General features: G+C 37.2%; 1 protein-coding gene across 2 annotated transcripts; it reads left to right on the forward strand.

Moving 5' to 3' along the window:
- The first annotated feature begins 18468 nt into the window (after positions 1–18468).
- SUCNR1 (succinate receptor 1) lies at positions 18469–25467 on the forward strand. Of its 2 annotated transcripts, none has more exons than XM_047728211.1 (2): positions 18469–18556; positions 21637–25467. In XM_047728211.1, exons 1-2 carry the CDS (start codon positions 18554–18556, stop codon positions 22588–22590), a joined length of 957 nt encoding a protein of 318 aa, XP_047584167.1. In that variant the 5' UTR covers positions 18469–18553; the 3' UTR covers positions 22591–25467. The 2 variants fall into 2 exon arrangements, with proteins under 2 accessions (XP_047584167.1, XP_047584157.1); XM_047728201.1 differs by lacking the exon at positions 18469–18556 and adding an exon at positions 19242–19451.
- The last annotated feature ends 369 nt before the right edge of the window (positions 25468–25836 follow it).

Consider the following 25836-nt stretch of genomic DNA (forward strand, 5'->3'; position numbering starts at 1 on the left):
ACTTTGTCAATTTCCATGGTGTAAATATTCCCCTATGCCTAGTTCAGACTACTACCCTGACCTCACCTAGCTCAAAAAATTACCAAAAATTTAACAATAGGGTCTTAGGAGCTGGTATGAGGGGGATCCAACACACCATTGACTATGTATGTATGTATCTGTTTATATATGTAGGTAGTTAGAATGAAAGGTATTTATTTATGTAACAATGTTTTCTGAATCTCCCAGGAAGTGATTTTTGTGTGTCATATTACTCTAGACATTCCCATTTTATTTTATTTTTTTAATTTTTAATTTTTTTGATAAACATATAATGTATTATTAGCCCCAGGGGTACAGGTCTGTGAATCGCCAGGTTTACACACTTCACAGCACTCACCATAGCACATACCCTCCCCAATGTCCATAACCCCACCCTCCCTCTCCCAACCCCCCTCCCCCATCAACCCTCAGTTTGTTTTGTGAGATTAAGAGTCACTTATGTTTTGTCTCCCTCCCGATCCCATCTTGTTTCATTATTCTTTTCCTACCCCCCAAGTTGCATCTCCACTTCCTCATATCAGGGAGATCATATGATAGTTGTCTTTCTCCAATGGACTTATTTCACTAAGCATAATACCCTCTAGTTCCATCCACGTCGTCGCAAATGGCAAGATCTCATTTCTTTTGATGGCTGCATAGTATTCCATTATATATATATACCACCCCTTCTTTATCCATTCATCTGTTGATAGACATCTAGGTTCTTTCCATAGTTTGGCTATTGTGGACATTGCTGCTATAAACATTTGGGTGCATGTGCCCCTTCAGATCCCTACATTTGTATCTTTAGGGTAAATACCCAGCAGTGCAATTGCTGGGTCATAGGGTAGCTCTATTTTCAACCTTTTGAGGAACCTCCATGCTGTTTTGCAGAGTGCTTGCACCAGCTTGCATTCCCACCAACAGTGTAGGAGGGTTCCCCTTCTTCTCCGCATCCTCGCCAGCATCTGTCATTCCTGACTTGTTAATTTTAGCCATTCTGACTGGTGTGAGGTGGTATCTCACTGTGGTTTTGATTTGTATTTCCCTGATGCCGAGTGATGTGGAGCACTTTTTCATGAGTTGTTGGCCATCTGGATGTCTTCTTTGCAGAAATGTCTGTTCATGTCCTCTGCCCATTTCTTGATTGGATTATTGTTTTTTGGGTGTTGAGTTTGCTAAGCTGTTTATAGATTTGTATACAAGCCCTTTATCTGATATAGACATTCCCATTTTAAATTGGTTTTCTGTGACCTGTGTCACAATATAATAAATCAAATTTTAACTGTATCAATCATGGACAGTTTATCAGTGTTCTTGAGTAGTTAGATACAATATATTAGGCACAATTGATCTCCAGGCAAGAATGTATAAATTATTTTTTTTTATTTTAACTGAAAATAAAATTAATGAAAATTTTAACTGGCATATACATCTATAGTATACATACATATTTGGTTCTCAAATTTCTGTGATATATGGACAATGGAAGAAATCTAATGTTTCATTACATGAAAGAAATTGACTTTTTAGTGGTACAAGAAGTTTTGTTACTTAAAATATAAAAATTATTCTCATTTCTTCTTAGCATTATCTTCAAAAACTCACTTTTTAACTCACATTTCTGTTTTCCTTTCAAATGACTTTTGGCAAGAATAACTTTAGTAATTAAAAGTGAAAAACAAAAAAGAAAAATCAGTTTAATATATTTGAACTTTCTAATGTCCAGAATAATTCTTGTGTTATGCTTGGCACATCTTTGAAACTTTTTGAAGTACCTTTTAGACAGATTTAAAACATAATGTGAGAGGCTACAAATTACTCAATCTGAGCATTGAAGTTCTTCCAAGTAATTGAAGTCATTTCAGTTATCACTTATAGTCCAGACAATTTTTGTGTAAGAACATTTATAGAGGTCAATCAAGGCAATATTCTTTTAGTACTGAAGCAGTCACTACACATAACTGTAATTGGGAAATATAAGAACATATATATTAATAGTGTGACTTATTTCTGTTTTTCTAAAGAAAAAAATATTAATTTAGGTTGTTTAATTTAAATTACTGTGTTAGGGGATCTCTGCTTCCAGGAAGATGGAGCAGATACAGCTTTTCGTAACTCTCATTGTTAAGTGCAACTAAAAACACAAGACTCTGAAAGAGGGAGAGAAGAAAGCAGAACAGCTAGAAACTTTGGTATCCAAAGAATAACACAGTGGTGACTTCTCATTTTGTTTTGTTTTGTTTTGCCTCATATATACCAGACTTGGAGCTAAGGAAGCACAACCTAAAAATGCCAGTGGGCATAGATAGGAAAGAGAATTCCAAAATTCTTTCTAAAAAAAAAGAGAAAAAAAGGCAGTCTAACAAGACAGAAATCTTTTAGACAAAAAACAAACAAACAGGGGCGCCTGGGTGGCTCAGTGGGTTAAAGCCGCTGCCTTCGGCTCAGGTCATGATCCCAGGGTCCTGGGATCGAGCCCCGCATCGGGCTCTCTGCTCAGCAGGGAGCCTGCTTCCCTTCCTCTCTCTCTCTGCCTGCCTCTCTGCCTACTTGTGATCTCTCTGTCAAATAAACAAATAAAATCTTTAAAAAAAACAAACAAACAAACAAACAAACAAAAAAACACTAATTGAACCAAACACCAGAGAGGAAAAACAGGCACAGTACCACCCACTACAGCAAAGGCTGAGTGAGGAGTCTAGAATTCTACATTTGCCAGGCTGTAAGGGCAGAATTCTGCCCTTACAGGTACCCTGCCACTTCAGACTCTTCTATAGGGAGCCAGGACTTTCATCCCATTGGGCAGTAACATGGCACCTCCCTCACAACTATTCCAGCTGGTGGTGTCAGAGGAGGCCTAGTGGAGGGTCAGGACTGTCACCATGGCCCAGTGGCAATGAGCCACCCATAGCAATGTTAGCAAAAGCCTCATAGGGAACAACCACACAAAATGCTGATGAGGATACAGAAAAACTTGAATCACTCATTTGTTGCCAGAGTAAGTGTAAAATGACAAAGCTAGGCTTTAAACCATTTTAAGCAGTTTAGCAGTTTCCTGAAACACTAAACATGCAACTACCCCATAACCCAGCAAATTTATCCCTGCACATTCACCCTAGAGAAATGAAAACTTACATTTACACCAAAATCTATACACAGATGTTCATAGCAGCCTTATTCCTAATAGCTGAAAACTGGAAACAACCCAGACACCTTCCAACCGTTGAATCGTTAAACCATGGTGCATACATACAAGAGACTACTTACTACTCAGCTATAACACAGAACACACTATTGATACACTCAACAATGTGGATGACTCTCCAGAGACTTATACTGGATGAAAAAAAAAAAATCTGTCCTAGAAGGTTACATCCCATATGATTCCATTTACACAACATTTTTAAAATGACAGAATTATAGAAAAAGGGAACAGAGTAGTGCTTACTAGGGTTTAAGGAAGTATAAGTGGGTAGAAAGTGAGGATGGTTATTAGAGGGCAACATGGGGGAATCCTTGTGGTGATGGCAGTGCTCTGTATTGATGTTAATATCCTGGTTATGATATTGTACTAGAGCTTTATAAGTTTTTACCATGGAGGGAAACTGGGTAAAGAATAGCTCTTACGGACACTTAATCTCACAAACAAACTGAGGGTGGCAGGGGAGGGGGTTGGGTTACGGACATTGGGGAGGGTATGTGCTATGGTGAGTGCTGTGAAGTGTGTAAACCTGGCGATTCACAGACCTGTACCCCTGGGGCTAATAATACATCGTATGTTAAAAAAAAAAAAAAAAAAAGAATACCTCTTACAATAGTTGTGTCTCTACAATCTCTTGAATAAAATTTTTAAGTATTGCATTGTGTCTGAACCAGAAAGTGTGCAATGCAAATACTCTTACACAAATTTAAACATATTTGTCAGCAATATTCGTATTTCTTGCTTTAGAGCCCTGACTGTGGTAGAGACTCTTACTGGCTCATGTTAACCTTTCATCTGCACATATAATTTTCTCCCGCCCCCCCCCCCCCGCCTTTCATGCCACAGAATCGAATCTTTGTTTTGTTTTGTTTTGTTTTTCCTGTATTTCTCAGCTTAATAGTACAGGTTTCTTTCTAGAAAATATAATTTTATTATTTTTTATTTCCCTGAGTTAAACATAATAAAATTTCATCTGCACATTTAGAACTTTGTATTGCTGCATACCTATAAATAAACTTTAAAATTATGATTGGCAAGGATTTCCAACTTTGTAAAAGCATAAAATGCTAACTAAAATTAACAAAAACATATCAATTCTGGCAAAATCTTTCCCATCTGTGTAAATAAAACTGGATAGTTATAAAGTTAATGGAGGCAACAGGCTGTCTTAATTAAAATAAATATGCAACAAACCCAGTTAAGAGAAAGGTAAATCAGATTCCTTAAATTTTGCTAATTTTTATCATCAGCAGTGAATTTATTGCTTATTGTTGGTGAAGTACTTGTTTTTCCCATTAATTCCTGTTCTTTGACCTCCATGCATGTGTCTGTGCTTCCAAACATTGCCCTATGTCACCACAGTCTTTGATGTCCTGGATTCTCAGAGGATTTTCCCTCATTTCTATGATTTATTTTCTTCTTCATTCTCTTCTTGAGTTCTAGAATTATTTTTCCTGCATTCCCTTCTCCCACAGATTATCTAAGAGTCTGGGATTTCATTCCTCTAGGGAACAATATTTGGAAACTTTCTGTCCCTTGCTCTGTATACATACTTCTTTCTGCTATTAAAAGGAGGCTTATTTAACAACCAAAGGTAGACAAGGCCCTTGCATTAGTCACAAATCTGCATATTGCGAAAATGAACTGTGAAAATTTCAAACACTATATATTGAAACATAGTCTGGATTACTTTAAGTTGAAATTGATACCCCATGAACCTTGAATAATGTTATAAAGATCATATAAGGAATAATCAATGAAACAATAATTCACTTATCATTTAGAAGCTGACATTTTTCAAAGAGCAGTTGAAGTAGTTTATAATAATCTTCAGGCATAATAAACCAATAAAACCAGAATAAACAAATCTAGCTAATGTATCAATTGTGGTCAAACTCACGACCAGGATTTTTCTAGAAGCCTGGACAATAAGGAAACATGAAAGGGCAAGAAGGTTGGGGAAAAAAACAACAACAAAAAACTACCGTATGATCCAACTATTCTACTGCCAGGTATTTATCCAAAGAATGTGAAGACACTAACTTCAAAGGATATATGCGCCCTATGCTCATTGCAGCATTATTTACAATAACCAAGATATGGAAACAAGCTAAGTGCTCATCAATAGATGGATGGATAAAGATGTGGCCTATATATACATGGAGTACGATTCAGCCATTTGTGACAACGTGAAAGGGCTTTGAGAGTACTATGCTGTGGAAAATAAGTCATACAGAGAAAGACAAACTGTATTATTTTACTCATATGTGTAATCAAAAAAACAAAACAAATGAACAAACAAAACAACACAAAAATAAACTCACAGATACAGAGAACTCATTGGTGGTTACCAGAGGGGGAGGTGGTGGTGATGGGCAAATGCGTAAAGGGGATCCATTGTATGTGATAGATGGTAACAGACTTATGGTGATGATCACTTTGTAATGTAAACAAATAACAAATTATAACATTGTATGCCTGAAACTTATATAATGCTATATGCCAATTTTACCTCAATAAAAACAAAAAATAGAAACAAACAAAAAAACCCAAATTCTCAGTTGGTACTAGATTTTTAAGAGGAAGTTATCAGGTAGTGGAACCAGGTAATTTATATTCAAATGAGTACTGCTATATTCAAACGAAGATGTACCAAGAATAATATCTTTAATTTGTAAGGAGTTTCTGGAGCATTTTGTTAAGAAATATTCTAAGCATAAGTTTGGGTACAGAAAAAACAGTAGTGTGATTGATAAATAATGTTTACCATGAACTCAAGCATGGAGAGAGGCAACTTTTAGATCTCTTATTGCCATTTTTAACTCAGCCCATCAATTTGCTTCATCTATGAGAAAACCAAGGCTCAGATAATGATGTAAATTTTTCAAGATCACATATTAAATATTTGACTTAGCCAATCAAGAAAAGATTTTCAGGGATTACGGAAGTACTAGATCATTAATAGAGTATTAGAAAAAATTTTTCTTCTAACAATAACAAGCATATATTGTAGACTAGCTGAAGTGATGTGGAGAGCAAACGAGAAATTCCACAGAGAATCAAACTTTATTGAGAATGTTAAAAAGATCTGAGTATAAAAAGGTCATAAATTTCTTGTCAGGTTTTATAACTATTTATGCTTTTATTTCATGTATCACTTTGAACACAGTAGGTGATCAATACATGTTTGTTGAATTCATTATTGAAAAGAAGGCAGGGCATGAGGTAGGTAATGATATATTAATGATGAATGAGGAAAGAATAGAAATGAGGAGAGAAGATATTGCTTGTGGAAATCTTTCCTAATCTCTGCCTCTTTTTCTCCTCTCACAAAGCTTGGTATTTAACATTCAAAAATCGAAAATTGAAAAAAATTAATTCTTTTTTATTTTCCCTATATTCTAGTCTCTGCTACAAATGAGACTTTCACCTTTTCCAGTTCCTGATAGATATACAAACAGGTTTTTAAAAGATGTGTAAAGGAGGGAGAAATGACAGAATAAAGGGATTAGTCCATTATTATTCAAAAAGTTTGCTGGGAGTTAGAGGATTACAGACCAGTATCAGTGGCAAAACAAATTGATGCAGCTGGTGCATTTCACTATGGTCACAGTGTACAAACAAAACAGAATTTTGTTTGTAGTTCATCGTCTTTGGCATAAGCTTTTGTGTTTTGAGTTCCTTTGGCAGTGAGAAGCCCCTAATTTGTTCTACCCTTCTCCTGAAGATAGAGGAATCATGGAGAGGCAAATTGTTGGATTCTTTTTCTCACGTTTGCTGTTGTTTCTTTCCTTCTTTTTAGTTAAATGAAAGAGACAATGTTAGGCACTAATCTGGGGTGGATCAGAGAGTGGTTTTCTCCTCTTCTAACAGGAAGCAACAGGGAGTCTGCCCTGAGAGATAGAGAGATAGAGAGAGAGAGAGAGAGAATGGATGATAGATAGAGACCGATATCACTTTTTCCTCCCTCAACATGGATCTTGGCATCTGTTGTGCATGCAACATCCCTCCAGGTTCCTGGAGTCAGCCTTCTCCATCCATCCATGTCCTTCTGACCACTGAGCCTGATGTCCTCGTGCTCAGGGTGAGGCAGCTTTGCACAATGGTTTCTGTAAAGGCCTATTTAGCCAGAGCGGCTCCATCTCAGTTGAACAGCCACTTTGTTGTTTATGCAGTAAAACTTAAACTGACCCTGTGTCCCCTCCCCCCCGCCCCGGGGACTTACTTAAAAGCAAGTCCGGGAAACCAGTCCCAGGTAACAGAACCCAAATACAAGGGCGGGTCAGGCCAGGTGGAGACATCCAATCACTGGGGCATGCATACTCTCTTCCTAGCTACCAAGGAGTGTGGGCCCTGCCTTTTGGGCATCTTTTGGGGGCCAATTTTTTTTTTTAAGATTTTATTTATTTATCATTTTTTTTAAAGATTTTATTTATTTATTTGACAGAGAGATAGATCACAAGTAGGCAGAGAGGCAGTCAGAGAGAGAGGAGGAAGCAGGCTCCCCACTGAGCAGAGAGCCCGATGCGGGCCTCGATCCCAGGACCCTGGGATCATGACCTGAGCCGAAGGCAGAGGCTTTTAACCCACTGAGCCACCCAGGTGCCCAAGATTTTATTTATTTATCAGATAGAGATCACAAGTAGGCAGAGAGGCAGGTAGAGAGAGGGGTGGGGAAGCAGGCTTCCTGCTGAGCAGAGAACCCGATGCAGGGCTCCATCCCAGGACCCTGGGATCATGACCTGAGCCAAAGGCACCAAAGGCAGAGGCTTTAACCCACTGAGCCACCCAGGCGCCCCTTGGGTGACAATTCTGACCAAGGTGTTAGGCTAGTTCAAATATCTACTATAGGGTAAATTGTAATTCAGTTGGCCACCCCTGTGTGACCTAGCATGACTATGCAACTTTCTCTGTGTGTTACAATCTCATTGGCCACCTGTGTGTGGCCAGGCTCAACCACATGGCCTTTGCCCTTTAAAAGTTAGTCTGTAAGGCAGGGAGGGGTCACCCTCTCTGTAAGAGGGCCCCGACCGGTCGGTTTGATTCTCGGTGCTGACGCGAAATAAAGCTTTGCTTGATCTTCGCTTTGGATCAGTCTCGCTCCTTTGATCATGGACCTAACAGTTTCTTTCTTTCTTTCTTTCTTTCTTTCTTTCTTTCTTTCTTTCTTTCTTTCTTTCTTTCTTTTTTTTTAACAAAATCGTTTCAAAGCACTTCTCCTGATCCAATAGTCCACACTAGGAGTTTTGACCAGCAATAATATCTCTTTTACTTGTTTTTTTAATTGAAGTATAATGAGCATAAAGTTGTTATATTAGTTGCAGGTTTGCTATATAATGATTCAACAGTTCTATACATTACTCCATGCTCCTCTAGAGAAGTGTACTCTTCTTTCAAATAATACAAGTGATGTTGAGTTTTAAAGTTAGGTTAACATGAAAAAATACTACTTACAGACACATATATAATATGTACAGTGTAGGGGATATTTTAAAAGGCAACTTTGAAATATTTTCTTAACTTTTTATGTTATTTAATTGCAATTCTCAGAACTACTACAACCTGAAAATTCTTCATTACATCACATATATTCCAATATTGACCTAAATGAAATCAAGTTTTATTAGTTTTGCAGTATAGTAAGTCAGCATAAAACATAGTTCAAATTAATAATTGCATCAATGAGTATGTTGCCAGAGGTAAAGATACTAAAACAGGAGAATTACACCACTAAATGTTTTATTAATGGGACAAGCATTTCCTTAATTAACCTGTAATGCACTCACAAAGCACTTAGCTCTTTTAATGAACCTATTTCCCATACTCTAGGGAATTTTGAAAACCTCTCAATTCCATTATTAAAGTGCTCACTGAGATTCAGTCAAACTGACTTCTTGTTCCTTATTCCAAAGGTAAATGAGGAATTAGAGAAAACAAGAAATGCGAGATGTGGAATACTTAATTAGCACCCAATTGAAGGTGCTTATATGTACATCAAAACAATGTACTAGCAGTTTCTTGGTTTTGTTTTCATAAATAATGCAAAATATTCCAAGAATCAGGCAAATTTGTACAAAATACAATAAATGTGACTGAGAAAGACTGAGTAGTTGAATAGTCAATGAACAAATGAATAAATTATTTCAATGTTTCAGGTAAACTCTTCTTTTAATCAAAAAGGTTATGCCTTAGTGGCTGTTAAGAATGGAAATTGTCTCCATATTTCACACAAATGTTTAAGTTTCATATCAAAGAAACAAGACATTATTTTGTTAGGAAACACCTGTGATTAAGTTTACATATATCATTAAAAAAATCATTTAGCTGTTGGAATATGAATATAAACTGAAAAGTAAAAGGTGACTTTGCTGTGTTTCTAGATTAACTATTAATAGTTCAAAGAACTTAGAACTTTTTCAGTTGTAGCCAGATACTTTTAATAAGTAACATATTTTAATTTAGCAGAAAACAATTTCTTTGAATTACGCCCCAAAATAATAAACATGTCACATTTTTCTCCATTGCATGATAAAAGAAAAAATGCTGGCAACAGTGTTGTACAAATCTGCATTACTAATGTGACTCTTACATGACAAGGATTTTTATGTAAAGAGGAAACAGATTGCTTTGCTTCAGCAATCCACATGTACCCTCTATTATGTTTTCTGTCTTGCTGTTCTCTTAATTTCTTTTGTAAAACCGTAGTTGGATAGGAAAACAATCAGGTAGCCCTGGGTATGTCCACCCAGTACAGCAACACCAAAATATCCTCCTCAATAATTTTCTTGATTCATTTCAACCTCTTTGGAGTTGCAATATTAATAGTAAAGTAATAATATTGTTATCACCCCTACAGGTTTAGCAGTTCCTTGAATTGAATTAATTGTCCTTTTATTTCCCTGCTTAAGATTCCTTGAAGATCCCTGTGACCCTTAAACCAGCTTGTTTTCCACACAGACTTATGTTGTTGGAAGAAGTGTATCTTCCAAACATGCTCAAGGATGTCACTAGTAGAACGTTCCTGTAAACACTTTGCTTACTCATTTGCAACATTTCTGGTTTCTCATCTAAAATGCCCTATTCTATTTAGACGGTAGACAATTAAATTTGATAACCGGTAAATATAGTGACCAGTAATTAAACTTAGTGCTAGTTTTAAGCTTACTTTTATTAGGCTGAAACACACGTAAGTGCCATACTTAGAGTAAAAAATGTCCAGCAATAGTCATTTTATGTTTTGACCTCATATTTCCTTCCTTACCATTAGAGGGACAAAATAACAATCAGAAACTTGGTCAGGAGTCAAACAGAGAAGACTTCAAGTTATAACCCAGGCACTTATGAGCTGTGTGATTGTGGATCATTATTTAAACTTTGTTTCTCTTCAGTTTCTTCATCTGAAAATTGGGGATATTAATAGTCTACACTGCATTGAATCCTGGTGAATATTAGAGGAAGCAATGTACACACTGTGTTGTTACAGAGTGAGTGCTCAAAAATGTTAGACTAATTATTAACATTGGGTTTAATTAATATTTTGATTATCCTTCCCACCTTTTTTTTTCCCTCTTGAATTTCTTGTTGAGTGCTGGTTTACTCCTGCTGAGTTTCCTGGCTTACCTGACCTGCTCTTGCATTCCTGGCCCATAGCATTTTCACAAACTATCTCATTTGAGTCAATAGACATTATGAGGTTTATGGGGTAGGAATTATTATTCCCCTTTTCCAAATGAGGAAACCAATTATGTTGCCTTTTCAGAGACCACACAGCGAGGAAAAGGCAAGGCCAGAATTAGAATGATTATTATTGTTTCTTTTATTTAACAATGCTGGTTTTTATAGGGTCATTTTTTTTCACATTTTTTCTTTTTATTCTGGGTGATAACACTTAAGATTTACTCTCTTAGTAACTTTCAAGTGTATAATACAATATCATTAACTAGAGTCACAATACTGTACATTAAAACCCTAGAACTTATTCATTTTATACCTGGAAGTTTGTACCTTTTAACCAATATCTGCTAATTTTTTATGTGAATTTTTTTATAATTTTATAATTTATAATTTTTTAAAGTAATTAAGCTACTTTTGTAAACCCCACAAAGTAGGATTTTTTTAATACCAAAGTATTGGGTTTATTAGTATAATTTACATTACAAATAAGGGCTTTGCTCATTATTTTTTTGTATTCCACAGCTTTCTTTTGAGTTCACTTTTCTTCTTGATAAATATGTCAGATTGTCTTTATTACATACCCAAGAGCCACTTCCCCTTCCCTTAAATGTAAACATAACCTTAATTTATCCAGAAAGTGAGGAGGGTGAGGCAGAGGGGAGAAGGCTAAGCATGTTTTCATCTCCGTATTATAAATCATGATTGATCTAAGTCAGTTGGGATAATTGCATTCCCTTTGCTGTTGATTAGTTTAAAATTGGGCATTTGCATTGGCCATGGAGAGAGACATACATTAGCATAGTATTTAAGGAGTTCTTCCCCCTTCTGATTAAGATAAAAGGTCTTACGAAAAAAGCCCGTTACCTCATTCAGCCTTCTTGCATTCAGTGTGGAAATTATTCCAGAAATGCAGCAGCCATTTTGTGGCCACAAGGACACACACACACACACACATACACACACACACACATATTGAGTATTATTTTATAGGAATCTAATAAGACCTTGGGTTCTACCAACATCTTTCAGTACCCAGTATATTCCTATCTGAAATGTGTATCAGTATCCTTACTATGCTTATTTTATCCTTTACCCGATGCTTAAATATTATTTTATCTCTAATAACTTAATATTATATTTAATTATGTTTCCTACTTTTTTCTTTTTTTAATTGTAGAAAAATGTGTAAACCATATTTACTATTTTTACCATTTTTTCAGTGTATACTTCAGTGGCATTAAGTACATTCACATTATACAACCATTGCTACCATTCATCTCCAGAACTTTTTCTTCCCAAACTAAATCTCTGTACCATAAAACCCAAACACTTATTCTCCCTTCCCCCAACCCCCTTGCAAACACCATTCTACTTTCTTTCACTGTAAAATTGACTACTGCTATACTTCATAGAAATGTAATTATACACTATTTGTCTTTTTGTGACTGATGTATTGTCCTGACTGACTTAGCATAATGTCCTCAAGGTTCATCCATGCTGCAGCATGTAACAAAATTTCCTTACTCTATTAAGGATGAATAATGTTATATTGTATGTATATACCATGTTAGTTTATCCATTCATCTGTCAATGGACATTTGGGTTGCTTCTACTTTTGGATATTGTGAATAATGGTTCTATGAACATGAGGGGACAGTATCTATTTGAATCCCTGTTTTCAATTCTATTTGTTATATATATATCCTGAACTGGAATTGGTAAGTCACATTGTAACTCTAGGTTTAAGGTTTTAATGGAATGTCATACTGTTTTCCAAAGTGATTATACCATTTTACATTCCCACCAGCAATGCACAAGTGTTCCAGTCTCTCCATGTCTTTGCAACACTTGTTTATTTTCAGATGTTGTTTTTATATATTTATTTTTAATAATATAGCCTAATTGATGCAAATGCTTTCTTATCATTAGGTTTCTTTTTTGTTTGTTTGTTTTTTAATTTTTATTTTTTATAAACATATATTTTTATCCCCAGGGGTACAGGTCTGTGAATCGCCAGGTTTACACACTTCACAGCACTCACCCTAGCACATACCCTCCCCAATGTCCATAACCCCACCCCCTTCTCCCAACCTCCCTCCCCCCATCAACCCTCAGTTTGTTTTGTGAGACTACAAGTCACTTATGGTTTGTCTCCCTCCCAATCCCATCTTGTTTCATTTACTCTTCTCCTACCCCCTTAACCCCCCATGTTGCATCTCCTCTCCCTCATATCAGGGAGATCATATGATAGTTGTCTTTCTCTGATTGACTTATTTCGCTAAGCATGATACCATCTAGTTCCATCCACATCGTCGCAAATGGCAAGATTTCATTTCTTTTGATGGCTGCATAGTATTCCATTGTGTATATATACCACATCTTCTTTATCCATTCGTCTGTTGATGGACATCTAGGTTCTTTCCATAGTTTGGCTATTGTAGACATTGCTGCTATAAACATTCAGGTGCATGTGCCCCTTCGGATCACTACGTTTGTATCTTTAGGGTAAATACCCAGTAGTGCAATTGCTGGGTCATGGGGTAGTTCTATTTTCAACCTTTTGAGGAACCTCCATGCTGTTTTGCAGAGTGGTTGCACCAGCTTGCATTCCCACCAACAGTGTAGGAGGGTTCCCCTTTCTCCGCATCCTCGCCAGCATCTGTCATTTCCTCACTTGTTAATTTTAGCCATTCTGACTGGTGTGAGGTGATATCTCATGGTGGTTTTGATTTGTATTTCCCTGATGCCGAGTGATGTGGAGCACTTTTTCATGTGTCTGTTGGCCATCTGGATGTCTTCTTTGCAGAAATGTCTGTTCATGTCCTCTGCCCATTTCTTGATTGGATTATTTGTTCTTTGGGTGTTGAGTCTGCTAAGTTCTTTATAGATTTTGGACACTAGCCCTTTATCTGATATGTCGTTTGCAAATATCTTCTCCCATTCTGTCAGTTGTCTTTTGGTTTTGTTAACTGTTTCCTTTGCTGTGCAAAAGTTTTGATCTTGATAAAATCCCAATAGTTCATTTTTGCCCTTGCTTCCCTTGCCTTTGGCGATGTTCCTAGGAAGATGTTGCTGCAGCTGAGGTCGAAGAGGTTGCTGCCTGTGTTCTCCTCAAGGATTTTGATGGATTCCTTTCTTACATTGAGGTCCTTCATCCATTTTGAGTCTATTTTCGTGTGTGGTATAAGGAGATGATCCAATTTCATTTTAAATGGATATTCCTGGGCAACAAATATTCTAACATTGATGACATTGGATGGACATAATCATTTTGAAGAGGTCTCCTTCTCATTCATTATAAACTTCTAGAATAGTCAGCATTTATGTAGCAATTAATATATACCCATACTATATATTATATGTATAGACTATGTGCTTCTACTATATACATAACAACTCCATGAGACTGGCACTTATATTATCCCTCCCTTACAGACAAGAAAACTGAGCAGTAGTAAGCTGTGAAGTGAAGATTTGAAAGGGGGCCCTTTGCCTCCGGGCATCAGCTCTTAACTGGTATGTGGTATTACCTCTTATACAGTAAATTATACTGCAGACTTGACTTCCTTTAAAATTTTCATTGCTCACTTCTTTCAAGATATGTCTCCAAAGGCAAAGGAAACAAAAGTGAAAATGAACTTTTGGGACTTCGTCAAAATCAAAAGCTTCTGCACAGCAAAGGAAACAGTCAACAAAACAAAGAGGCAGGGGCACCTGGGTGGCTCAGTGGGCTAAAGCCTCTGCCTTCAGCTCGGGTCATGATCCCAGGGTCCTGGGATCGAGTCCCGCATCAGGCTTTCTGCTCAGCAGGGAGCCTGCTTCCTTCTATTTCTCTGCCTGCCTCTCTGCCTACTTGTGATCTCTCTGTCAAATAAATAAATAAAATCTTTAAAAACAAAAACAAAAACAAAAAAAACAAAGAGGCAACCCACAGAATGGGAGAAGATCTTTGCAAATGACAGTACAGACAAAAGGTTGATATCCAGGATCTATAAAGAACTCCTCAAACTCAACACACACAAAACAGACAATCATATCAAAAAATGGGCAGAAGATATGAACAGACACTTCTCCAATGAAGACATACAAATGGCTATCAGACACATGAAAAAATGTTCATCATCACTAGCCATCAGGGAGATTAAAATTAAAACCACATTGAGATAGCACCTTACACCACTTAGAATGGCCAAAATTAGCAAGACAGGAAACAACATGTGTTGGAGGGGATGTGGAGAAAGGGGAACCCTCTTACACTGTTGGTGGGAATGCAAGTTGGTGCAGCCACTTTGGAGAACAGTGTGGAGATTCCTCAAGAAATTAAAAATAGAGCTTCCCTATGACCCTGCAATTGCACTACTGGGTTTTACCCCAAAGATACAGATGTAGTGAAAAGAAGGGCCATCTGTACCCCAATGTTTATAGCGGCAATGGCCACGGTTGCCAAACTGTGGAAAGAACCAAGATGCCCTTCAATGGATGAATGGATAAGGAAGATGTGGTCCATATACACTATGGAGTATTATGCCTCCATCAGAAAGGATGAATACCCAACTTTTGTAGCAACATGGACAGGACTGGAAGAGATTATGCTGAGTGAAATAAGTCAAGCAGAGAGAGTCAGTTATCATATGGCTTCACTTATTTGTGGAGCATAACAAATAACATGGAGGACAAGGGGAGTTAGGAGAAGGGAGTTGAGGGAATTGGAAGGGGAGGTGAACCATGAGAGACTATGGACTCTGAAAAACAATCTGAGGGTTTTAAAGGGGTGGGGGGTGGGAGGTTGGGGGAACCAGGTGGTGGGTATTGGAGAGGGCATGGATTGCATGGAGCACTGGGTGTGGTGCAAAAACAATGAATACTGTTATGCTGAAAATAAATTTAAAAAAATTAAAAAAAATTTTTCATTGCTCCTCAAACAGTAAGTTTCAACATGTCACCTTATTTCTAAAAAAACAAACCCCCAAAACCCAAAACTTTGTCCCGATGAAATTTTATATGCTGACTAGAAATGATTTTCTAGATGTGTACTCTCAAAGGCAAGACTGCTACCTAATTTGCAGAGCCCAGTACAAAATGAAAATACAGGATCCCTTATTAAAAGGTTATTAAAAATTCCAGTTGGAATGCAACAGAAGAGCATCAAATCAAGTGTGTGGTCCTCTGCAGCATCAGGTCCTGTGGGGCTATAAGGTAAAGCAGGCTCATGACATGAGCCCTGCTCACAGAACTCATAACCCTGACTCTGGCCTTGACCTTCTTAAGTTACCTCCTGTAGACCTGAATAAGGACTCATAATATGGATAAGACAGAGGCACTGGAGACCTTTTATTAAGTCTGTCCCATGGTCGCTCTAGTTTCTCCACTAAAAGCATCTCAAGCCAATGAGACCTGTACTGAAGTAAGACATGGGAGAAAAGTAAGGCTACCAGGCCACAAGTCTGATCACTTGTATTATGAGAAAGGAGAAGTAGAGACCACTTTTCATCTTAGAAGTCCAGAGACAGGATGTGGGGAGACGAAAGAGGAAGTTCTGGGGAACTCACACCACCCCACAAAGAGGGACTAGCATTTGGCTTTCATCAGAATGGTGCGGGAACTTATGAAATATATCCATGTGCCCTGGTCGTTTAGAGATGAGCCATATTAATTTATGTTTAACTTAAAAAGCCTGGCACTGGTCATCCAGATTATTTGCTTTTTCCCTTTTTAAAATTAGAGACAAAAATGATGTTTTCAGTCTTTTTTCTCCTCTCTTAAAAGTAGAAAAGAGTGGAAGCCTGGGTGGCTCAGTTGGTTAAGCCGCTGCCTTCCGCTCAGGTTATGATCCGGGAGTCCTGGGATCGAGTCCCACATCGGGCTCCTTGTTCTGTGGGGAGCCTGCTTCTCCCTCTGCCTCTGCCTGCCGCTCTGTCTGCCTGTGCTCGCTCTCTCTCTCTCTCTCTCTCTCTCTGACAAATAAATAAATAAAATCTTTAAAAAAAAAAAAGTAGAAAAGAGTGCATTTCTGAAAAATGGTTTTCATTAAGTCTTGAACTTTGAGTCAATCTTCGGTGTACATTAAAGGTATTGTCTATCAATTTTGTAGGCAATCAAGAATCAGAGCAGGTGTTTTTAGAATCAAAATATATAGGTTTAGACTCAGGTCCCTCTTCTTACAGATTCTGTGATCTTGGAAAAGTTAATTAACCTCTCTGAGCCTCTGTTTTTATGATACTTTTTTTTTAAGATTTTATTTATTTGACAGACAGAGATCACAAGTAGGCAGAGAGGCAGGCAGAAAGAGAGGAAGGGAAGCCGGCTCCCCGCTGAGCAGAGAGCCCGATGCAGAGCTCGATCCCAGCACCCTGGGATCACAACCTGAGCCAAAGGCAGAGGCTTAACCCACTGAACCATCCAGGCGCCCCTCTGAGCCTCTGTTTTTTAATCCATAAAATGGAAAATTAGAAAAAATAATAACAACCTCAGCAATTTTTTGTAAGCATTCAGTATATAAAGGTGCTTAGTGTAATACCTGGAACATTGTAAGAGCCCAGCAAATGAGAGAGACATTGTTTGATATAAATACATATGTATTTCACATATAAATACATTTATATTTCATGCATGTATATACTCTTAAGTATGTCATATATATCTGCATATATAAAATATATTTTTTCAAGTTTCTAAGTTTTGGGCTCTCATATATTGGAGAAGGAGAAATGCTTGACTACAAGAACTGGCTGTAATAATAGTTTCTCTTGGAGCTTCTGCCTGTCGCTGGTTAACTCAACATTCAACTTTACTGCTTTCAGATGAAATGACTACTGTCTGCCCAACAAGGGACTTTCTCAGCATAAACCTGATGCTTCAAATCAAACTGATCTGAGTGTTTACTTGAGTATAAATCTAGTATAATCCTCAGAAAAAGGCAGGTGTGCTTCCTGTCTGAAATCGTGGTGATGGGCTTTCAGGCACTCTGTCAAACATTGATTGGGATGTAATGAATTGCCATGTACTGAGGTTATCTTGTTTAGACACAACCTCTCTCCCTAATCCCTCTCCATCTGATGTGTCTTTTTTATGTGTCTCTTGATTTTAACCACAGAAAACAAAACAGGAAATACCTGAAGCTCTAGTGTCCCTTTTGCTGGAACTACGACAGAGCATATATCCAGATTTGCTTTCCAAATTTCAGTTTTAAAGCTCCCTCAAAATTGTTGATAACAGCTGCTTAGTTATATGCCCAGTATAGAATTCACTAAAAATTTTTCAAATAAATTGAAAAATAAAGCAAAAGCAGAAAAAAGCAGAAGCAATTGTATATCCAATATAAACTACACTAACTTTAAATACACAAATCAACATGAAAATAACAAATGCTACTCTGTTGTTCTGACAGTGAATGAAACGATTTCAACAGTAGTCTTTACAAACTTTATTTGTGAAATGTGTAATTTTTTTGTGTGTTGACCTCACAGGAAGTTCCCCTTGAACTGTACTTGGAAATTTCACTGAATAAATTATTCTTGGACTTTTGAATTATTAATCTTGTCTGCATGATATGCAAATTAGACGTCACTATGTCAGTGGCACAGCACTGGGTTGGAAGCTGTATCAAGTTGCTGGCAAAGAATTTCTGTCAAGGGATCAAGGCCTTCCAACGGAATGGTAAGTTATAATGCAACTCATGTCACCTAGGTATACAGAGTAATGCCGGGCTTCCCATTAGGGGTTTCTTTTAAAAGTGGCCTGTGAGCAGTTAAGGTTTTAAGTAATGGGCAAATGAACTGTTGAACTGTCATTCATAACATGTAGAACAACGAAAGAAACTAAAAGGAAGTCATAATTTTTCTTCTACATTTATTTTTTACTAAATGTATTATCTTTTTTAATTGCCAAATACTAAATTTATTTTACTTAAAGAGGTTTATCACATTTCCTAAATGTGACAACATATTGGTGACATATTTCAACAAAAAGAGTAATCAGGTTTACTTAAATACAACTACTTAGAGAAAAATTTTAAAGTTCCTAAATTATACAATCAATATATATAATATTTCATGTTTAGAAAAAAATACATGAGAGTGAATCTCAAGGCATTCTAAAAATTAAGTTGAGTATTTATCTTTGTAAGAATTACAATTATGTTTGTAAAAATTACAATTGTTCAAGAGTAGAATTCACTAAGGAAAATTGGGGAAATTACAAAAACTATTGCTAGTGTACCTTCCAGAACAAAGGTGAATAGTCATTCTTCTCCCTTATTCCAGTTCTGGTATTCTCTACCTCTATTACCTCCCTGAATCTCCATTCCTAGTGTGTAGCTTGAAGGAGAAGACTTCTGCATGGCTTCTTCATGGCCCCTGACTTGCCCAAGTGGGAGTTACTGGGAACTTGGCAGATGGAGTTACGCATGTCTTCATGGCTCTCTTTTCCTGCTGTGGCAGTCAAAACTTCCAACTTCACAGAAGCTACTGACATAAGTCAGAGAGTTTAAGAACTGCGTTACCAGAAAAATAAGAGTGAGGACTAGAAAAAGAGGAAATTCAAAATGAAACAAGTGAGTCTTAAGGAAACTTTCCATTGTCTTAATGTTTCATTGAGTATGTGCACCTGCATTTTGAGCAATCCCCAAATACTGAAGTTGTCCAGATCTGAGCTCTGGGCAATTTAAGGCTTGGGCAAATAGTTTACAAAGAGAAGAAGGAGGGCTGTAATGAGAGTGCCATATCATAGAAGGCAAGGAAGAGAGTGCTTCCAGAAGTCTTGGAATTGAAAGCAGTGAGGAAGAAAGTTAAAAATAATTGTGAAATATTACCACTAATCTATAAAACAAAACCTATTTAACAAAACCATTAACCTTTTTTTGCTATATTTCTAGAAATCTCAATAATATCAAATACATGGTGATTTCGGGAAACAAATAGAAAATCCAGTAAACTGAAAGGAAAAAGGACATATTAAAAATGATCTGTTGTCCCATCCTAGTGATAAAACTCTTAATACTGGGGCGCCTGGATGGTTCAGTGGGTTAACCCTCTGCCTTCAAAAAACTGATCCTGAAAATATATATGAAGTTTTCTCTTTGACAAATGTATGTCTAAATAAAGCTACCTAACTACTACAATTGCCTATTTTGAATATTAGTCATGTTATGAGCAATGTCAGATTTATAGTGAAATAGAGCAATGGTCTTATCTGACCTTACAGGAAATATTTATAAAAAGCGTTTTCCAAACAGTCAAATGTTTATCTTCATCTCCATGCAGGAAGCATTTATAGACCATCTCCTATCTGGTAGTCACTATACCAGATGTAGAAGATAAACATGAGTAAGATAAAGTTGCCAGAAATTCAAAGTAACGTAGTTTATGATGAGAACACAAAATGGGAGAACTGAACTTAGACTGGTGGGTTAGAGAATCTGTCTTGGGAAAATCACACTCAAATTGAAGTCTGAAAGGACTGCAGATATAAGGGCAGTGTATGTGATAGGGCAAGGATCAAAGGGGGAAAAGGTCAGTGAGAAGGGATTCAGTGAACTGAGCATTGGGAAAGTACCCTGTGCATTCAAAGAATAGGAAGAAGGAGAGCAAGGAGGAGAGTCATGCTAGGTGAGGCTGAAGTGGCCTATGGGAACCAAATCATGCATGACTTAAGTCCTCATTAAGGATTAGGACTTTATTACCTAGACAGTGGAAGGTCATTGAAATGTTTTGGCTGAGGAGAGTTAACATGATCCAAATTTTGGTTGCAGTTTTCAAGATTGTCTGGCTCTCAGATTGAAGGTAGATTGAAAGGGAGCCAGAGAAGGTGTGAGGAGACCATAAAAGATCCAATACAGTCTAAGATAGAGATCATGGTGGCCTGGACTAGAATGGTGATGAAGGTGATAGACTTGAGAAATAGCCAAACACTACAGGCAACAAGACTTGATAGCTTACTTGTTATTGGAGATAAGCTACGGCAGACTTCAAGGATGTTGCTTAGATGTACTGTGAGCTTTCAGCATATTGTGGTGACTCTTGTTATCATTACTAAGACTTTAAGCCTCATATTTTAAATTTTAAAAAATCATGTTTTAAAACTAGAATTATATCCAAATTTAGTAAAATAACCATAATTCTTTGACAATATGGAAACAAAATAAAATCAATTAAAATAGCAAGACTGGTGTTATAAGAATCCCTGTGTCCTCTCCCAGGTTCTGTTTCGATTAAATCTGACTCAGCAGGTGGTTGAACAGCTGCGGTTGAACAGCTGCAGTCGAACATCTGGGGACAGAAATAGGAATTAGATGCTCCACTTACCTCATTATACCATTTCTTGGCCTCTTTACTGTTTGTCAAGTCCTCTCTCTGTGTTTCCACCTCCAGGCCTTTGCATGTGCTTTCCTTTATTTCTGGGACATTTTTGACCATTATATGACATGCATTTATTTGTTTCCTGGCTCTAGCCAAAAGAGTATAAATTGTTTGAGATTAGGAACTTTGTTTGATTCAGTGCTCTTAGCCCCAGTGCCTAGTATATAGTTCAAATGTATTCTGATTAATATTTGTTAAAATAATTATATTAGTGATATATCTGTATATGAATATGTATCTATATGCACTCCTTCCTAATATAATCAAACTTTCATAGTTCAAGTTGTAAGTGTTCTTTTTAAATTATTATTATGTTCTGTGCAGTTTTATCTCTAGTTGTAGTCTAGTGTTCTAACCTTCTCTTTTCTCTTTCCTCTTTAGGCATGGAACACAACTTGCCCAAATTGGCTGGTGGCAGAGGCTGTCCTGGAAAAGTATTACCTTTCCATTTTTTATGGGATCGAGTTTGTTGTGGGAGTCCTTGGGAACTTCATTGTTGTTTTTGGCTACCTCTTCTGTCTGAAGAACTGGAAATGCAGTAACATTTATCTCTTCAACCTCTCTATCTCAGACTTGGCTTTTTTGTGCACGCTTCCTATGCTGATTAGAAGTTATTCCAGTGGAAAGTGGATATATGGGGACCTGTTGTGTATAAGCAACCGATATGTGCTTCATGCCAATCTCTACACCAGCATTCTTTTTCTCACTTTTATCAGCATTGATCGATACCTGCTCATGAAGTATCCTTTCCGGGAACACTTTCTACAAAAGAAGAAGTTCGCTGTTTTAATCTCTTTGGCTATTTGGGTTTTAGTAACCTTAGAGCTACTACCCATACTTCCCCTTATAAATCCTAATATAGCTGCCAATGGCACCTACTGTACTGATTATGCAAGTTCTGGGGACCCCCAAAACAGCCTCATCTATAGCCTGTTCCTAACCTTCTTGGGATTCCTCATTCCTCTTTTGGTGATGTGCTTCTTTTATTTCAAGATTGCTCTTTTCCTAAAGCAGAGGAGCGGGCAGCTTGCCACTGCTTTGCCCCTTGAAAAGCCTCTCACCTTAGTCATCATGGCGGTTGTGATCTTCTCCGTGCTTTTTACTCCCTACCACATCCTGCGGAATGTGAGGATTGCTTCACGCCTGGAGAAGTGGAAGGAGTACCAGTGCACTCAGGTCGCCATCAACTCCTTCTACATTGTGACTCGGCCTTTGGCCTTTCTGAACAGTACCATCAACCCTGTCTTCTATTTCCTTATGGGAGATCACTTCAGGGACATGCTGATGAGTAAACTGAGGCACCAGTTCAAATTCCTTACATACATTAGAAGGTGAGGTCCTGGACTGATGTTTCCATGCAGCGAAAAGTGAGATGCTTGTGTAACAGATTATTTTATATGTGCAGCTGCAAGCCAATTCCAGTTTGATCTGACTCACAGATGTAAATTGGAGAGGGACAGACCTGACACTGTTTTAAAGACACACTGCATCTGGAATATGTGAAAAAAAGAAAATTGGAAGTATTTATTGGTTTCTTCACCCAAGAACTGAAAGGAGCTGGACTGGCATTGTCTAATGTTTGAGCACGGAAGTCCAAAATCTTAGGTGTTATAAGACTTTCTCAATCAGTGTAAAAGGAATAACAGATAGATAAAGCTTCAAATAGTCTGTATTTAATCACTGGTCAGATCGTTACAAAAAAAATGTGTTGGCAACATTCTCTATGTTATTCTTATTTGTTTGTTCTTACAACTTAATGTGAAAACTGAGTAACAGATCAGGCATACACTCTTAAAGACTGTTGTTAGGAATTGTGCTCTTGAACAAAATTTGAAGTAAACCATAGCGACAAGCAAGAAAGCAAGGTGTTGAGTTCAATGATGCCTATAAGACATTTATTTATATTGACATGAATAGGGGTCAAGTTGTACCTATAAGTCCTATTTTGTTGTATGGTTTTTAGTGCAATGAATTGTATTAAATGGAACCTAAGGAGACAGTTCAACAAAGAGAGAGACAGGTTTGAGCTTGTCTCTCAGGGAATTTAGGTGTAGATGATTGCTAGAAGAGAGACCACGGAGAGTTAGAAAAATCTGAGTTATAGAACACGAAGTGCCTATCAGAAAACCCAAGGTAAGACAAAACAAACAAACAAACAAACAAAAAACCAAAGGTGAATGCTTTTGGACAACTTTATCTCCAAAGATAGTGACTTTTATCTGGTGTGAGCCTTGTTTTCACAGAACATTACATAAGGCCATTGAAGGAAGTATTCTAAACAAAATGTACTTTATGAAATTGTAGAATATATGGAATATTTATGTGCTTATCAATATAGATTAACCAGACACCACTCCGTGCCACAAAATAAATTTATAGGAAAAAAATACATGGATGCTACCTTAGCTTTTTAAAGTCAAATGAATACCACATAATAGTTCACTTATAAGCAACAAAATGTGTCAAAAGCCATATATCTATGCTCTTTTTCTTATAGTCATTAGCTATAATATGAAGGATACAGTAAGCATTATGAGTACAAAGAAATAAAATTCTATTGTCCTTCCTGTTCTGAGATACTTTGGTGCTGTTATATTCTGACATTACAAAAACCCAAAATACCCCCAGTTAGTGCTTCCATACTTGAAGCTACTGAGATATTAGAAAAACATATTACTCGGGGCGCCTGCATGGCTCAGTGGGTTAAAGCCTTTGGCTCCAGTTGTGATCCCAGGGTCCTGGGGTCGAGCCCCTATAGGGCTCTCTGCTCAGCAGTGAGACTTGCTTCTTCCTCTCTCTCTCTCTCTGCCTGCCTCTCTGCCTGCTTGTGATCTCTGTCAAATAAATAAATAAAATCTGTAAAAAAACAAAACATATTACTCACAAAGGGTTTCTTTTCTTACTTATTATTAGGTTTCAAGATATTTTTCATGCCTTGCCTTTATTGTGAATATTTTAAAAATTTCAATGTGCTTTCCTAACTGTGAAAAAGAATCTCCTGAATTTCCTCATCAGAAAAAGCCACAAAAGGACCTTAGGAAAGAAGTATTTGCTTTTTTCTGCAAAATTAGAAACATATAATTTGTATTTTATGCATGGATTTTAATTTCTAAAGATGGAGTACAATTTGCCCGACCCCTATCCAAAGGAGTAGTGGACTCTTTTAAGTAATACAGTGGAATATTTTACAAAACCATAAACTGTCGGATGTATCTTGTAACCAAACTGTTAAGTAATTTCATAGCATGTTTCTAATCCTTTTCTTGCTCAAATCTATCATCCTGTAACTTAATCCTCAATAGACTAAAGAGACTTACACTAAAATTACAAGATCTATTCCATTTACTTTTTGTACTAGGTGATTGTGAAGATCATAAACAATAAATAATGGAAATCCCTCTTGGATTTGTAGTTTTCAAAGGAAATGATGTTGGGCTTTTGTATATTGTCTTTTTAATTGGTTCCTCATTGTTTTTAGAATCACATGTAACTATCTGGCCCAGCGTTTTGCAATCTGGGCCCGCCTATATTATATGTTTATCTCCCAACTGCCATTGTCACAAACTAAACCCTTCCACCAAAGGAGTTCTTTGCAGACCTTCTCTCACTGTGTACAGCTGGGTGCTTACTCCTTTTCCATCATGCCCCATATAAAAATTCTAAGCATCTTTTAAGGTCCATGTCATTTGTCACTCCTTCTTAAAGCCTTCCTTGGATCTTCTCCTCCACTAATTGGAATAAATCTATCTGCCTCTGGGATTTTAGACTGCTTTTAAGTACCATTTTAATGAAATGCATGATTTTGGGTCTTATTATACAGTTATTTAGGTTCAAGTCAACTCTAAGGTCTGTAAATAGAAGAACCACATCTAATTTTTCATTGCCCTTCTAGCACCCAGCAAGGTACATTTTAAATGGTTGTTGATTATGAATGAATGTCCTACAAACTAAATTTAAATTCGATGCTCCTTTTTGGTGTGCATTACTTTCTGTCATCACTGCTTTTGTAAGGACTGCTATTTTATACAAAGAATGGAGTGTGTAAACACAAACGTCCAGATGCCATTGCCTTATTCCTTAAATTTTCTTCTATACCTTTGAACGTACTTTTAATTGATGCTGAAAGTCTGTGTCTGCTAGTTCCAGACTTGGGTCATATCAAACTTGATCTCCATTGATTGCCTTTTATCATACATATCTAACAAATTTGGATTGTATTCTGGACACGTTGAGTAATACAGAGTCTCTGAATTCTCTTATATTCCATTGAAGACTACAAATATTTTGTTTCATGGCTGAACCCAAGTTCCAGACTCTGCAGTTCTATTTTAGCCTTAACTGAGCTGCTTGAATCTATCATATCCATAGTTCAGAGGTTACCTAGAGACTTGAGTCAAGCTGGTATACAAGATGTGCAGTTCCCTTTCCCTAACTCTCTCTTCTCCAGGATCCTTCCCCTTCAGTTTCCAGGGGCTCAGTTCACCCTGAACTTGTCCTTTGCTTTCTCATGTCAGATAGGCTGCGGGTTTCTTTCTGCATACCCTGATAAGGACCTGCACCCAGAATAAGATTATAGGAAAG

Source organism: Lutra lutra, chromosome 1 (genome assembly GCF_902655055.1).
Source record: "Lutra lutra chromosome 1, mLutLut1.2, whole genome shotgun sequence".
Lineage (NCBI taxonomy): Eukaryota > Metazoa > Chordata > Mammalia > Carnivora > Mustelidae > Lutra > Lutra lutra.